This window comes from Mustela nigripes, chromosome 2 (genome assembly GCF_022355385.1).
Source record: "Mustela nigripes isolate SB6536 chromosome 2, MUSNIG.SB6536, whole genome shotgun sequence".
NCBI lineage: Eukaryota > Metazoa > Chordata > Mammalia > Carnivora > Mustelidae > Mustela > Mustela nigripes.
Window position 1 is genome coordinate 77,794,436 of NC_081558.1, and position 16,936 is coordinate 77,811,371.

General features: G+C 32.9%; 1 protein-coding gene across 2 annotated transcripts in view; it reads left to right on the forward strand.

Annotated features, from left to right (window-relative positions):
• TOP2B (DNA topoisomerase II beta) overlaps positions 1-16,936 on the forward strand; it is a 59,213-nt gene that overhangs the window by 30,262 nt on the left and 12,015 nt on the right. For both annotated transcript variants that reach the window (XM_059390833.1, XM_059390834.1), the window contains exons 12-28: positions 494-651; positions 926-1,051; positions 1,980-2,090; positions 2,174-2,279; positions 3,578-3,687; positions 4,044-4,136; positions 4,228-4,342; positions 5,762-5,883; positions 6,070-6,218; positions 6,749-6,980; positions 8,548-8,682; positions 9,445-9,645; positions 10,807-11,002; positions 11,149-11,240; positions 14,116-14,271; positions 14,417-14,500; positions 15,259-15,453. In XM_059390833.1, the coding sequence (XP_059246816.1) occupies positions 494-651; positions 926-1,051; positions 1,980-2,090; positions 2,174-2,279; positions 3,578-3,687; positions 4,044-4,136; positions 4,228-4,342; positions 5,762-5,883; positions 6,070-6,218; positions 6,749-6,980; positions 8,548-8,682; positions 9,445-9,645; positions 10,807-11,002; positions 11,149-11,240; positions 14,116-14,271; positions 14,417-14,500; positions 15,259-15,453 (2,381 nt within the window). The remainder of the gene's footprint in view (positions 1-493; positions 652-925; positions 1,052-1,979; positions 2,091-2,173; positions 2,280-3,577; positions 3,688-4,043; positions 4,137-4,227; positions 4,343-5,761; positions 5,884-6,069; positions 6,219-6,748; positions 6,981-8,547; positions 8,683-9,444; positions 9,646-10,806; positions 11,003-11,148; positions 11,241-14,115; positions 14,272-14,416; positions 14,501-15,258; positions 15,454-16,936) is intronic.

The window sequence follows — 16,936 nt, forward strand, 5'->3', positions numbered from 1 at the left end:
AAAGATTTTATTTATTTATTTGACAGAGATCACAAGTAGGCAGAGAAGCAGGCAGAGAGAGATGAGGAAGCAGGCTCCCCGCTGAGCAGAGAGCCCGATGCGGGGCTCGATCCCATGACCCTGGGATCATGACCTGAGCCGAAGGCAGAGGCTTTAACCCACTGAGCCACCCAGGCGCCCCTCTTTCAAGATTTAGATTTAAGTTTTTACTTATCTAGTCATAGAAATATTCATTTTTCACATGTAGTTAGACTGTACAATTTTATGTTCAGAGTATAAATTTCCTTCATTAAAATTGCCACATGTACCACATATTGCCAATTTTCAGGGGATAGAAATTCAGTAAATTTTACTTAATGATTAAACTATGCTGAACAATTTACTCTTATAGTCTTTTACTGTCATTATTGTGATTATTAATTTTTCTGGATTCATTTTTCTCATTGGTAAAATTGAGGAATTTGGAATATATGTCATTTTTAATATCTCTCAGGTGGCAAACATTCCCTGGAGTGTACACTGATACTAACCGAGGGAGACTCTGCCAAATCATTGGCTGTGTCTGGATTAGGTGTGATTGGGCGAGACAGATATGGAGTCTTTCCACTTAGGGGAAAAATTCTTAACGTACGGGAAGCTTCTCATAAACAGGTATCTCTCTCTCTTTCATATCTCCACACACATATGACATTGTAATACTTTATTAAAATTGTTGAACTTTTAGAAGTAAATTCTGACTCACTTTTTATATATTTCAACACTTTTTTAAACAAAAGATTTTATTTTTAAGTGCTTTCTACACCTAATACGGGGCTTGAATTTACCATCCTGAGATCAATAGTTGGCATAGTCTGCTGAACTGACTGAGCCAGTCAGGCACCTCTCAACACTGAACATACTTTAAATTATTTTTCTTTTTGCACAGATCATGGAAAATGCAGAAATAAACAATATTATCAAAATAGTTGGTCTACAGTACAAGAAAAGTTATGATGATGCAGAATCTCTGAAAACTTTACGCTATGGGAAGATTATGATTATGACTGATCAGGTTGGTTTAAAGGTTGCCACATATTTATAAAACTTACCTTTTTCAGAGTGCCCTTTTGATATTTGTTTCATGAAACTCGCTGCAAGAAAGTAAAAGGGAAAATAATTGTACATCAAAGGCAGGTAGTAGAAAACATTCAATGGCAGTGTTTGTGTGAGACACATTTTACATTATCTAACATATTGGGCAGCCCTCTTTTTGGTTATTTTAAAAATGTTTTTAAATGCAATAAATATGAGAAGAGTAAAATGCACAGTAGTATTAATAAGGTTGAAGCCTATGTATAAGTGGAAAGGAAATGATGAAACTTAGAAGCAACAAAGACTGATCAGTAGGATGATGGATGATGTTTGTATATGATGGCATAATTTGGGGTGTGCAAAAACTAGGACTTAAATAGTAAAATGGCAGTAATTAGGAAAGAACTGGAAAACCAAAAAGGAAGAATTTCACATGCATCCAACATGTCTCATGTACTCTAATTAAAAGCATTTGTAGAGAAAATCTTTCACTGAAAGTTTCTAGGTAGTTTTAAGCAGAAGTTAAGCAGTTTTTATATCAAGATGGGACTTGTGAATACCTGTACTCCACAGATTTCCCTTGTTCAGTGAAGTGCCATTATAACCATGTTTTATGTATTCACATCCTTAAATCATTCTTTTAGTGAAATCAACATAAAACATATAGGGACAGTATATTTTGTAATGATGGGAAGATTTAGTCTATCACTAGCTAATTTCATTATTTGAATTTTAAGAAAAAATTCTTTATAAACCAGTAAAGATTATCCTTTAGATAAACATAGTAAAGTGCAGTTTCAAAATTTGAATGGAATTTGCCTGTGCTATATTCATCCATTTAAAACTTTGGTTATAAATAATTATGTTTCATAAAATTATTATAGCACTCTTTACTAACATTTATTTAGGATCAAGATGGTTCTCACATAAAAGGTCTGCTTATTAATTTCATCCATCACAATTGGCCATCACTTTTGAAGCATGGTTTTCTTGAAGAGTTCATTACTCCTATTGTAAAGGTACTATTTACATTAATATATTTTTGTACTGTTGTCTTAAAGAATAGCAGAGAATTAATTTTTTTTTTTTTTTTTTTATTAAGGCTAGCAAAAATAAACAGGAACTTTCCTTCTATAGTATTCCTGAATTTGATGAGTGGAAAAAACATATAGAAAACCAGAAAGCCTGGAAAATAAAATACTACAAAGGTTTGTATTTTAAAATACTTAAATTTTGTGAAGTTACCACTGACGTAAATATATTTTTGAGATCATTATAAAATATTTTGAAAGTTTGTTTTAAACTGCAAAAATAGCTATGGCTGATTTTTAAAGAATTTATAAAAAATTTTATAGAAGTAGAGAAAGTGGTATGATGGGTTTCCCATGCGCTCTAATAATCATCATTTCACTGCCAATCCTGTTTATCAGTACTCTTCTCATATCCTCCCCATTAATTTGAAATAACTTTTAGATTTTATATAATTTTCATTATACTTTAGTATGTATTTCTAAGAGAATGTTTAAAAAAAGTTCATAATTTCATTATCATACCTTTCTTTAATAACCTTAATTATTTAGTCAGTGTTAAAATTCTCCTGATTATAATAAAAATATTTTGTTTTGAGTCTGGATCCATCAAGGTCCACAAATTGCATTTGGCTTGATAAATCTATTAAATCTTAATATTTTGTTCTCTTTTCATAGGTTTTTTTTTTGCAGTTTATTTGTTTAAAAACTTGGATTGATGTCCTGTACAATTTTCCACATTCTGCATTTTGCTGATTATCCCTGGCATTTCATTAAGTATATAGTATGTTCCTCTGCCTCTTATTTTCTGTTAACTAGTAGTTAAATTGGAGGCTTGAGACAGATTTGGATTAGATTTATGTGGCATAAACATTTAACAGGTGTTATTGTATATTTACCTCAGGAGGCATGTAATGTCTGGTTTTTCTTTTTCTATTAAAATTGATCCCTTGGTACAGGTGTTGCCAGCTTGATCTATCAGCTTTTCAACTAATGGTTTTAAACAGCCATTAATGTTCATAATTCATACAAATTTTTTCAGCTCTTTTGAAGAACTGACTAACTTATACATATCTAAGTTTGTACAATGATTATTTGATATATGTGTATGTTGTAAACTGATTACCACAATCAAGTTAATCAACATATCCATCACCTCACATAGTTAATTTTTTATGTGGGTAGAGGGATCATTTAAGATCTCTTTCAGCAATTTTCAAGTATATAATACAGAATTATTAATTGTAGGCAACATGCTATACATTAACTCCCCAGAACTTATTCACCTTATAACTGAAAGTTTGTACTCTTTGATTGACATTTCCCTATTCTCCCTCTCATCCCAGCCCCGTACCTGGCAGCTACCATTTTACTCTTCTTATGAGTACAAATTTTTAGATTCTACGTGTAAGTGAGCTCATACAGTATTTGTTGTTCTCCGTCTGGATTTTTTCAATTTTGTTTTTAAACTTGTGCAGGGTTGGGTACCAGTACAGCTAAAGAAGCAAAGGAATATTTTGCTGATATGGAAAGGCACCGCATCTTATTTAGATATGCTGGTCCTGAAGATGATGCTGCCATTACCTTGGTAATGAAGTTAATTAAAGATATTTTTTCCTGATATCCATCCCCCTTCCTGCCATACATTTCTTTCTAGTCTGTTTTTTCTAGAAGTGTCTTTTGAACTCTAATGCCCAAACTAGTTAGTCTTAGCATTTCTTCACTCCAGTCTCACACACAGATTATGCTCTGCTTTTGAAGTTCCTTACTTGAAAGGTCTGTTCAAGTATATTTTTGACAAAAGCCTGTTGGGAATAAAATTCAGTTTCTGAGAAATTAGTTATTTGCCTTTATACATTTTAATTGTATGATGAAATTAATTTAGGCTTTTTTGGAAATTCATTTAATTTTTAATGTGTGAAATTATTACCTGGAATCTTTCAGGCATTCAGTAAAAAGAAGATTGATGATAGAAAAGAATGGTTAACAAATTTTATGGAAGACCGGAGACAGCGTAGGTTACATGGCTTACCAGAGGTTAGTCATATTGAGTGGTGGTCTGGGGGAAGAAAGAGACTAAAATTCATGCAGGAATAATGACAGTGTTGCTATATAACTTTTCTCTTAGCAATTTTTGTATGGTACAGCAACAAAGCATTTGACTTACAATGATTTCATCAACAAGGAATTGATTCTCTTCTCAAATTCAGACAATGAAAGATCTATACCATCTCTTGTTGATGGTAAGTAGCTTTTGTTTTAAAAATTTTTCTCACTTTTGTATGTAGTTATTGAGTATATTTTAATTCCACATACTCTAAGCCATTCTTATAGTAAAATTTAAAATTCTGAATTTGTTTTTGAGATCTTTTGGTAGGACTGAAATCCTTTATATTCCTTAATTTGAATCTCTTCAACTCTTTTTAAGCTTTTCAGGAAAATTTAACCTTAGAGCCAATTTTTAAAGATTTTGCGCCAGGCTAATTGCAGACTTTTTAAAATAAAAAATAAAATGGGATTTTTATAAGTTCGATAATTTCTATAACATAAAATAGTTATCCAAGACTAAATTTTAAAAACACATTTATACCTTAGTACCCAAAACGTAACTTATCGAACTTGCTAAAAAAATATTTAGAAACTGGTACCTGGTAGGGCAGATTTCTATCTTCTATCTAGAAATACTTAATTTTCATTTTATAACTTTTAGCAAGTTGATCTTTGTGGGTTTTCAGCTAATAGCAGATGGTTCTACCCATTCATTTAATTCAGCTTTAAGTTACATCCCTTCTATGAAGTCTTCTCTAACAGTTGCAGTCTACATTGGTTTCAGATGCCTAAACTTCTATTCCAATATTGTGTGCCTCTTATTTTACTTGTGTCAATTTTGCCTCCTCAATTAGATTATAAAATTCTCAAGGAAAGTGGCCATATTTTGTCATCTTGTTTCTACCATGCTCTGAGCCCACGATGACGATGATAGCTAGCATATACTGAAAAGTTTATTACTGTGCTCATTGGCCTAGAGCAAGAAGAATGATAAGGAAGCAGAATGCTTTGCTTGCGTTATCTCATGTAATCCTTATGATCACCCTGTTAGGAAGGTAATTATTTCTACTACACTGATGAGGATGCTGAGACTATTGGTTTAGTAATTTGCAAAAAGTCAAATGGTAAATGGCCAAGTTGAGAAGAGTATCCAGATGAGTGAGATTCTAAAGCCTGCATTCTTAACTGCCACAACACATCTCTTCTTTATAAGGGTTTTCTGATTTGGGATACTCTAATAATATACTTTTTAGGTTCATTGATGGTTTGCTGCTACTTTTAGTTACAACTGACATTTTGGATATATGAATGTTCAGCAGCTCGACAACTCCTGTGAAAGGGCTTTGGTGCCATTGAGCAGTTCTTTAAGACCAGAAAGGGTGGTCTTTTACTTGGCACCTCACTTTTGGAAGAGACTGAGATGGTATAACAACATGTTACTATATACTCACTGTGTTACAGAATCTCAAGTAACGATTTTAGTTATTTTTTAAAAGCAAACTATATCTTTGCTTTTATCTCTCAAATATATAGAACACTGTTGTCATTAAAAGAAACATTGCAGCTATATCTGGAGTAATATTTTAAAAGAGAGTTGTTCTTTATAAAAATAGGATTTAAACCAGGACAACGAAAAGTTTTATTTACTTGTTTCAAGAGGAATGATAAACGTGAAGTAAAAGTTGCCCAGTTGGCTGGATCTGTTGCTGAGATGTCTGCTTATCATCATGGAGAGGTAAGCATTAAGATTGGAATCAACTGAAAACTATACTTTTGGCATGAAGAATGATAATTAAGCATAATAAAGTATTTTTTCTTTATAAGTTCTTTGGAAAAGTAAGAGAATCAAGAATTTGGATGCTAATGAAATTAGGGAATATGTATAGAAAATTTAATGTTATATTCTGTTTCTATGTTATAGCAAGCATTGATGATGACTATTGTGAATTTGGCTCAGAACTTTGTGGGAAGCAACAACATTAATTTGCTTCAGCCTATTGGTCAGTTTGGAACTCGGCTTCATGGTGGCAAAGATGCTGCAAGCCCTCGTTATATTTTCACAATGTTAAGGTAACAGTTTGCTGGTACAGTGATATAAAGTTCTACTTGAAGTATATTGAAATTAACGAAATGTTTAATAGAATTTTAAGTATGGAGAGATGATTGTGTACTCTGTTGAGGGTGAATGTTCCAAATTACTTTAGTGCAAATAGAATGAAGTTTGTTGATCGCAGTGTTTGTGAATTATTGGTGAAACCAGTCCTAATTGAAGAATTTTTCTGATCCAACTTTACTTTTTAGGCTGAGGAAGGGTTTTAGGGTTTAGTCAGAGAAAGAGGAAATCCATACAACATAATTTATCAGTACTAAGAAATTGTGTGGACTAGTAAGTAAGCGTTTAAGTAAAATGGGGCTATTTTGTTTTGGCTTTCTGCCTGAGAGAAATATATTTGGTAATAAGCTGAGGTAAATTGTATTTTTAAGTATATATAATCAAAATTTTAAAAACATTTTTCTTAATTTTTGAAATGTAAAGTCTTTATGTATAAAGTTTTATTTCCTAAAATAGGACATTTTCCCATATTTCTTCCTTTCATTAGCTCTTTATCAAGACTGCTTTTTCCTGCTGTGGACGACAACCTGCTTAAATTCCTTTATGATGATAATCAACGTGTTGAGCCTGAGTGGTATATTCCTATAATTCCCATGGTTTTAATAAATGGTGCTGAGGGCATTGGTACTGGATGGGCTTGTAAACTACCCAACTATGATGCTAGGGAAATTGTGAACAATGTCAGACGAATGCTAGATGGCTTGGATCCTCATCCTATGGTAATTATTTAGAACTTACTGCTTATATTGTTTATTAACAAATGATAATGTATGAACTACAAACTCCAGTCATTTTAGAAAAGTAGTGGAAGGAACCATTTGCATTTTGGAACGTATTGCAGAAAATAAAGACCTTTTTAGTGTGTAACTTGATATGTGCTTATAGAAAAAGATACAAGCTTTAGAAAAAGCCTGGAGATGAGGATTATAAGTAGAAGCTTTATTGAAAATTAAAAATACCTCATATTTCAGGTTTGTAGACATCTAAATTATATAGAGAATAGTGTTTTTTTACAACAAAATTACATGCAGCTTTGTTTTTGTTCTCAAACTAAGTCATATTAGAATTGTAAGGAATCTTAAAAACACATTGTATATATTTTCATATATCCCCATATTTTTAAAATTTTTGCTTCTATATCATCCACTGTGCTTGTTTTTGTCCTAAATTACCTCCAAGAGAAACTTCTCAAAAAAGCGTCCTCTCTTCTTCTGTGTGATTTAAAATCATCTGGAAATTTCCCTTTATCATGATACACTTAAATACATTTAAATTTTTGTATTACAAAAATGGTAGTGTTCATTGTAGAAAACATAAATAAGAGGAAAAAATACTTGATAAAACCAGCATGTGGAAACAAACTTTTTATTTTTATGTATTTCTCTCCAAGTTCTATTTCATTCTTGTATTTTAAAATAAAATATTGAGTATGATTTAAAAATCTTTTTCTCCTTAAATACTTTAAAGTACTTTAAAATATTTCTAATAGAAACATAAAATGCTTTATGATTATAGTGTTTTAATTCTTTCAGATGTGTTTTAGACTATTAGGACAATTTATTTGGTCAGTACATGCTTTTCATACGTTCGATGTATAGGTAGGTATATATATTGTTTATAGAAAAATATATATGTAGAATATTCAAAATATTCAAGCAGACTATGAAAGAAGAGTAGTAGTATGGAAGGCAAATCATTGGAGAAAAGTTGGAAAGTTAGATTGGGTCCCGACTGTGGAAGACTTTCAAAATAACATCCAAGGAGTTTGATTTTAAAGGATTATTAATTGAGGGGAGAAGGAGGTATAGAGGCAATAGACTGAAAAATAAATATTCCAAAAAGACTAGGAAAGATGAAGCTAAGGGTTTTTGTGTATGTGTGTGTGTGTTTTAAAGATTATAGATTAATTTATTTGAGACAAAGAGTGAGAGCAGAGGGAGAGGGAGAAGCAGACTCCCCACTGAGCATGAAGCCCAAGGCTGGGTGGTGATATCCCAGGACTCTGAGATCATGATCTGAGCCAAAGGCAGACACTTAACAGACTGAGCCACCTAGGCATCTAAGCAAAGGTTTTGAGATTGGGAGACACTAAGATTATATTAACAGAAGCTATGCATTCAAGATTGAGTGATTATTGGGAGATGGACTACTAAGGTTGAGGAATTTAGTTTCAGTCATGTTAATTTGGTAGTATTAGTAGACCATAGACTAAGGGGCATTCAGATATTGTACTGGCAGTTAGGAGAGAAGTCAGGGCCTTAAGTTATTTTTATTTTTTCTCTGCAGCTTCCAAACTACAAAAACTTTAAAGGAACCATCCAAGAGCTTGGTCAAAACCAGTATGCAGTCAGTGGTGAAATATTTGTGGTGGATAGAAACACAGTAGAGATTACAGAGCTTCCAGTTAGAACTTGGACACAGGTTAGTAGAAGTATTTTAGCTGCCTCTCAGGAGGTCAGTGCAATGCTTTCTGGGACGAATATGATTCCATCATTGTTTTTCCTAAGTCTTTATAGTGTTTAAAAATTCCTATATACATTTTGACCATCCAGTTGAATTTGTGCTTTGAATATTCAAATAGTAATTTAGAAGTTTAATTTCTCTAAATGTTGAATTTTTTTTTTTCTTTAAAGATTTTATTTATTTGACAGAGAGAGACCACAAGTAGGCAGAGCAGCAGGCAGAGAGAGAGGGGGATGCAGGCTCCCCTCTGAGCAGGGATCCCGATGCAGGGCTCAATCCCATAACCCTGAGATCATGACCTGAGCCGAAGGCAGAGGCTCAACCTACTGAGCCACCCAGGCGCCCCTAAATGTTGAATGTCTTAAGCTAGCTTGGAATCCTTATGACTATGGTCAATAAATTCATGTCTGTATCAGCTGTTACAGATCTTAAAGTATGCATGTCCTTTCTTGTCAGATGGAGTTGACCGTCATTCTCTTTATACTTTCAGCCTTTTCCTTGCCCTTTGGTGTATGAGCAAATCAGAACCATTACGTTGTGTATCTTTCACCATTGAGCCCCCCCATATATAGTCCTCTATAGCGACTGGGCAGAAGATAGAGGGAAGTTTTTCTTTTTTCTGACCAGAGTTGGGAATCTTCACAAAATTGCATGACTTGGTAGTATGAGAACATCAATGTGTGTCAGGAAAATAATAATTTATTTTTAAATCTTTTATAGGTATACAAAGAACAGGTTTTAGAACCAATGCTCAATGGAACAGATAAAACACCAGCATTAATTTCTGATTATAAAGAATATCATACTGATACAACTGTGAAATTTGTGGTGAAAATGACTGAAGAGAAGCTTGCACAAGCAGAAGCTGCTGGATTGCACAAAGTTTTTAAACTTCAGACTACTCTTACTTGTAATTCCATGGTAACTGATTAGATTTTCTATTTTAATGTTTCTTCCATGCCATAAGTAGAATTTTTATAATTGGTTTCATGATGGTTGTGGTTGTAGTAAATCTGAATGGTTTTCCCCCTGATATTTGCTGAAGACTCTGTAAAGGTGCATTCCTTTAGATTATTATCCACTACTCTTAATCCCAACTCTGCATTTGTACATCTGGGCTTGAGCACATAGGATATACAAACTGACCAAAAGTTATTGGAGTGATTAGTGCAGGATTTTTATGTTTTTCATGCCTATTTCTGGTAGCATTTTAATTGTGGAGTACTTCTCCCCATAATTCTAATCTGTTTTATTAAACTTGTATATTTGTGTTTGTATGTAATTGGTGAGAAAGGTAGAAAGTGAACATGTATGATTACCCTCATTCCATTCCAAATGAGCTTTTAGGCATAAAGAAAAAAATCCAGTAGCACAGTGGCTGAGACAAACTGCCATCATCTACTAAGAAAGACAGATAGAAAAAAGGAGAAAAAGGATAGAGAAGAAGTAAAATTTTCCTCCAAATTGAGAAAGTTTGAATGAATTGTAATTATAAACAGAGACAAATATACATCTATTGAGTATATAGAGGAGAGAGAACTTTAATGTTTATAAACTTAGAATGTTTTTAGTTTGAAAAAAATTTTCTTAGGTGGTTTTATAGCCATTTTGAATTAGAACCTTTTTTTTTTAATTAAAGATTTTATTTATTTATTTGACAGAGAGATCACAAATAGGCAGAAAGGCAAACTGAGGGAGAGAGGGAAGCAGGCTCCCTGCTGAGCTGAGAGCCTGTTGCGGGGCTCAGTCCCAGGACCCTGAGACCATGATCTGAGCCGAAGGCAGAGGCTTAACCCACTGAGCCACCCAGGTGCCCCTAGAACCTTTTTTTTAAAGGACCTGTTTTTATTTTCAAAATTATTTTAAATATTTTCATTGTTCTGAGAATTTATCAGTTTCTTAGAGTTACCAAAAGAATATTTACCGAAATGTACTTAATTGTTTTGGTTCTGTTTAACAACTTTTAGGGGTGGTATGTGTTCATTTAACTGTGTTATAGTTATTTTAAATACTGTAGATGTCATACAGGTTAAAAGTACCAATACAGATTTATGTCATCTTCAAAAACTGTGTTTTCATTAGGTACTCTTTGATCATATGGGATGTCTCAAGAAGTATGAAACTGTTCAAGACATCTTGAAAGAATTCTTTGATTTACGATTAAGTTACTATGGTTTACGTAAGGAATGGCTTGTAGGAATGTTGGGAGCAGAGTCCACAAAGCTTAACAATCAAGCCCGTTTCATTTTAGAGAAGATACAAGGAAAAATTACTATAGGTAAGATGCAATCTTTAAAAAATTAAACGTTAGTTAAAATGGAAAAAAAAATCTTTATTAATAGAAGACATTTTTATCAGTAGAATATAAACAAATACAAATTGAATCTCTTTTCTTGATCCTAACTTTATTTTTCCCTCACATAGAGAATAGGTCAAAGAAAGATTTGATTCAAATGTTAGTCCAGAGAGGTTATGAATCTGACCCAGTGAAAGCCTGGAAAGAAGCACAAGAAAAGGTAATCATTTGCAGAACAAGACATTCAGAGAAGCTTTTAAAAGCAAATTCCAAAACAAACAAAAAACCCAATCCCTAAATTTTAAATTTAGTACTGCTATAAAGGTGCCGAGTTGTCTGTTTGGAGACTGAAGTCTTCTGTTTATCCACAGAACAGATACAGTACAGGAATTTGCAGTGCACACCCACCACAAAGCACTTTGCCAGTGTGACTCAACCAGGGCCTGGAGAAATGACTCCAGGTGTGAGAAGGTAGCTCAGTCTTGTTGGCCTTTTTTCTGAGCCTGCCATTAAAGGGTGTTGTTTGTGGTGGTGGTTTTTGTGAGGTGCATGTGTACTATCTGGGAATGATACTGGGTAGCACATACATCATTTCACACTGGTCTTACTATGGTGATAGTATGGTATCCAGTCACCATTCACTTCGTCTGGTTTTGGTTTATGCTGGGAAGACTAGAGACAAAATGTTTAATATTATAGTGTTATTGAGCACCAAGTATGTGCTCTGCCCTGTGCTTAGATCTTTGACTAGAGAGTTAAACCCTGGAACTTCAGATTAAAAGTCTGATGTTTTATTAATTAAATTGTCCATTTCGGATCATAAAGGACTAGTATTAATTCAGTGAATGGAATATTGAAACTTTGAGAGTCTTCTCAAGAATTTCTTGCTATTGTGTATAATTAAAGAAAAATTTAAAACAATACAACATTGTGATTGAGAACACAAATGTACAAAAGGAAGAAAATTATGGAGATGACTAATTTTTTACTTAATTAGAATGTGTATATTATCATACTGATAATGTTATTATCCTTAAAAAATACAGTTATGATTATATGACATAACTTAAACTGACACTTCAAACTTCCTTACATTTGTGAATTCTAAACCCACAGTGTTTTCCATATTTTTTATCAACTACATTGACATGCTTTTTTAATATTATTTAAACTTTTTAAAATTTTGGTCAGTAGAATGCCAGATATTAGAGCAAGTAAAATTAGAAGAAATTATATATTTAATAATTACATATTAAGATAATAGACTTATTTATTGTTTGGGGAAAATGGGGTGGGACAGGATGGGGAGTATTCAAAATTAAGATGATCCAAGCACTTTGCTTTTCTTTTAATGTATTTTACTGCATTTTTGAATCCCAAATTACGGTTTATACACTGCTTGCCCTTCTGTATGATTGTTGGTTTAAACTATATCTTAAAAAATATTAACTAGTAAACTAGTTAATTTAATGCTTAGTTTTAAAAGGTAAAGGTGTGTAGGGATTGAGAATGCCCTTCCAGTGGAAGTAGACTTTATGGGAAAAAACCTAGTGGTTGGTTTCAAAAATTTCATTGTCACCATCAAAAATTTCTCAGCATCTTGACCATGTGTTCACTTTGGGAGTTAAGGTAATAAAAGGAGCTGCTCTTATAAGAGTGTCCTATTGTGTAGATTTGGAGAAGAGAGAATTTATAAAGGAGATAATTATGAGATTAGAGTTTTTTTTTTTTTTAAACATAATAGAATTCTGTCTGTGGAACTTAAAATTTTTCTTGATTTCTGAAAATATCCTTAGTTATCTTCATGTTAAACAATGATGATACACATATATTCATTGAGTGTTTGTTAATGATACTTTGGGTGTCCTCAAAATCTAGATCAAATAGATTACTAAACTGTGGATCTAAACAGGATTTTATGACACCTTAATAATATTTTAATAGTAGGGTAACAACTTAAATATTCCAAAGAAACACACTGTTTCATGAAGAATTTTTAAAAATGGTAGAATTGACTAATTTGTTGTAAATACTGTTTGTCTAGGTACTTATTAATCATTGATCAACTCAGCAATAGCATTTCTTATTTGGCTATTGTTGCTTAATTGAATTCATAGTTTTGTTTATGTAATGAAGCATGTTGCTTTGCAATTTCTATTTTTATCCCTTCTAAAGTACACTAAACTTTACTTCATATATATACACATTATTTTACTGAAAATTTTAAACTGAAAACAATTTTTTTCTTTTTTGGCTACCAAAAGTGAACTTTTTGTTTTGTGGAGTGTCATGGTTAACTCAGTCATTTTTAATGATCTGAGTGCCTTAAATAATTTAAATGCAGTTTTATTTAATGGCTCTTGTTACTTTAAACATCTTAGAGGTGATGTCACCTATAAGAACTTCTATTAAATTGACTGGATTTTGAAATTTAACGCTAGCATAAGAGGATTTTTTTATTGTGATCTTTTTGATGAAAAAAAGCCTTATAAATATAATTTTAGAATACTCCTCACAATTCCTCTTCTAACTTAGAAGAGGAATTAAATTCCTAATTGAACTTTTTGTATGTACATGAGTATTCTTGCTTTAGAGAATTTTTTATTAAGAAATCATACTTAATGAGTGGCCGTACCTTACCATATTTATATTACAACTGTAAAACATTCTCGATAAGTGATACTTATTTTGGGTTTCAAATTGTTCATTCACTCACCAATATAAAAGTCTGACAAGATGCAGTGATTAAACATTAGTTCTACTCTTTTAATTTCCAGATATGTGGTATCTTCTCATTTCATGACTTAGTGCCTGGGCAAAGCAGTTAATTTTTCATCAGATTCCTAGATAAATGGGGAGTGAATATACTCATTCCTTTTGAAGACTTACTATTGTGTATTTTTAGAAAACTTTTTATAGGAAATCATTTTTTTATAGGTCATCCTGCAGATAATCTAAAAAATCCCCAATCACCCTTAAGATAAGAGTACTAAGAGTATAGCATTTATGAAATTTTTAACTCAGTATTCAGTAAAATTCAGCCATTGATTTGTTACCATACAGCACTTTAATATAAAGTTTGTTATTTTTTACAGGCAGCAGAAGAGGAAGAAACACAAAACCAGCATGATGATAGTTCCTCTGATTCAGGAACTCCTTCAGGCCCCGATTTTAATTATATTTTAAATATGTCTCTGTGGTCTCTTACTAAAGAAAAAGTTGAAGAACTGATTAAACAGAGAGATGCAAAAGTATGAACTTTTGTGGGTTAAATAATTTGAAACTATTTCAGTATTATCCATTTCTTTTTCTTTTTCCAAAAAGAAGCATTTTGATTTACCTTTTATGTATTATTAAGTTACTGAATGTTTAAATTATACTGCTTTCTTATTATAGGGGCGAGAGGTCAATGATCTTAAAAGAAAATCTCCTTCAGATCTTTGGAAAGAAGACTTAGCAGCATTTGTTGAAGAACTGGATGTAGGTTAAGTCTCCATTAAAGTATATATGGAAAAATAATGTTTATGAAATAAGAAAATTCTTCTTTAATTATTTCAGTTTCTTTTAACTCTGTAAAGGTTAATATGTTTATAAGCCACGTTAGGAGTAAACTTCTAGCTATATGAAGTTATAAAGAAATGCTCTGTCTGGAATAGATGAATGTAAAAAGCTATATGGAGCTGGAATTTAGAATAAATTGAATTCTGTTACTTTCTATCAGTTAAGTTTTCCTAATTTCAGAATAGCTTATTGATTCAGTCTCTTCCCTCAAAGAGGTAAGAACAAAATATATCTGATTTTTACAAAGTAGAATGATAGTGTCTTTAGGTTTATAACAGAGAAATTTTAAGTTTTTTTGTTTTTTTTTAATAATTTAGTTTTTTCCAGGTAGAATTCCATTTTTCTAAAAAGGTAGAGAAAGAAAATATGAACTTTTTCTCAAATTGCCCAATTTGTCATAGGATCTTAGAGTTAGAAGGGACCATGTAGGTCTTTTTGTTACTACCTCCTTGTTTTACAAATGAGAAACTAGTTAGACAGCCTTGGGACTACAACCCAGATCTTTTAACTTATAACTTTTTTAACGTTTATTTTAGATTAGATCGGTTGAAAGGAAAGGTTTATTCATTAATGAATGATAGTACTTTAAACTTCTTATGCAGTAGGGGGTCTCTTTTCTAATGAGTTGTTTTTGCATCCACCCTCTTCCCCTTGCCCCCTTTATGATTATATTTCAGAAAGTGGAAGCGCAAGAACGGGAGGATATTCTGGCTGGAATGGCAGGAAAAGCAATAAAAGGTAAAGTTGGCAAACCTAAGGTGAAGAAACTTCAACTGGAAGAGACAATGCCCTCACCTTATGGGAGAAGAATAGTTCCTGAAATTACTGCTATGAAGGCAGATGCCAGCAAAAAGTTGCTGAAGAAGAAAAAGGTATGACATATTTCTTGTTTTAGCTCATTGGTAGATTCCATCTTCGCAGTGATGTATATATATATTTTAATTTTACTGTGTGCTTAAGTCATGCTTTGTTTCTAATATATTTCACTGTGATAGGAAATCATTTGTTCTCTGAGAACAGTTGGTCCACAGAAAGAAAATGTAAGTCAGGAATCCACATATACGTAAAGAGTTAGTTAATTCTGGTTTGTTGTTGTTTTTTAGATTTTTATTTATTTATTTGACAGAGATCACAAGTACGTAGAGAGGCAGGCAGAGAGAGAGGAGGAAGCAGGCTCCCGGCTGAGCAGAGAGCCGGATGCGGGGCTTGATCCCAGGACCCTGTAATCATGACCTGAGCCGAAAGCAGGGACTTTAACCCACTGAGCCACCCAGGCGCCCCTAGTTGATTCTGTTTTTTAAATGAGAGAAATACTTTATTCAGCAGCATTCTACTTAGAATCATGGAACAGCAACCAAAAAAGTGTGTCAGCTTAAAAATAAAACTTTAGTTCTACATTATGACAAATTCAAGAAGTCTAATTAGCAGAAAAGGGTCTGTGTGGTTTTCAAAGTGATTTTTTTTTAACTATTTATTTGTCATTACTGTTAGTTAAAAAAATTTACCAAGCACCTCTTATGTCATTGACATTGACTGGTGCTGTTCATGATTTAGAAGTATGGGACTTACTTGGCCTCTAGCAGGTTGGGCAAGAGTTAGGCAGAAGAAGGAAACACTGAGAGGGCTGATCATAGTGAGGAAAGAGGAGGCATGCTAGTCTGAAAGAGGCAGATTTTTCTAGGCAGTTTGATTTTAGAACCCAGGAGATATGTAGATATGTCCAATAGTCTAATTAGATCTTGGGAAACGAGCCTCAGAGTTGGAGAGGTTAGAGAGTTCTCTGAACTAATACTTGAAAGCATTGTGATGCCAGAGAGATCTCTCGCTTCCACTGTTGTGATAAACTGACATCTATACTATTTCCCTCTTACCTAGCTTCCTACCACACACAGGTTCCTCAGGAAATGACTTCTCTTCTTGTCAGTTGATGTCTGTTCTTAGCACTCTTCTCTTTACCTTACATAGTCTCAAGTAATCTCATCTATGCCATTTTTTCACTCACACTGATGACTCCTAAATCTATGCCCCAAGCCGTAACATTTTCAGGAGGGCCAGGGTAATAAAGCCACCTGAATGCCCAGTGCCCAAACTTCACATATCTGAAGCTGAGCCCATTATCCTTATTTCAAAACCTCTTCCCCCTCTGTGTCTTATCAGCCATCACTTAACAAGTCCAGAACCTGGGACTTCGTCATTTAATCAGTAAATAAATCCTATTGATTGCCTATGAAGCAATTCCAAAATCCACCCTCTTAATTTCATCCCCAGTGATATTATCTTAGAATTCCATAAGTTTTCTTTGACGGAAGTGTTCCTCTTAATTAGTCTTCCTGTCTCTAGTGATTTTATCATGAC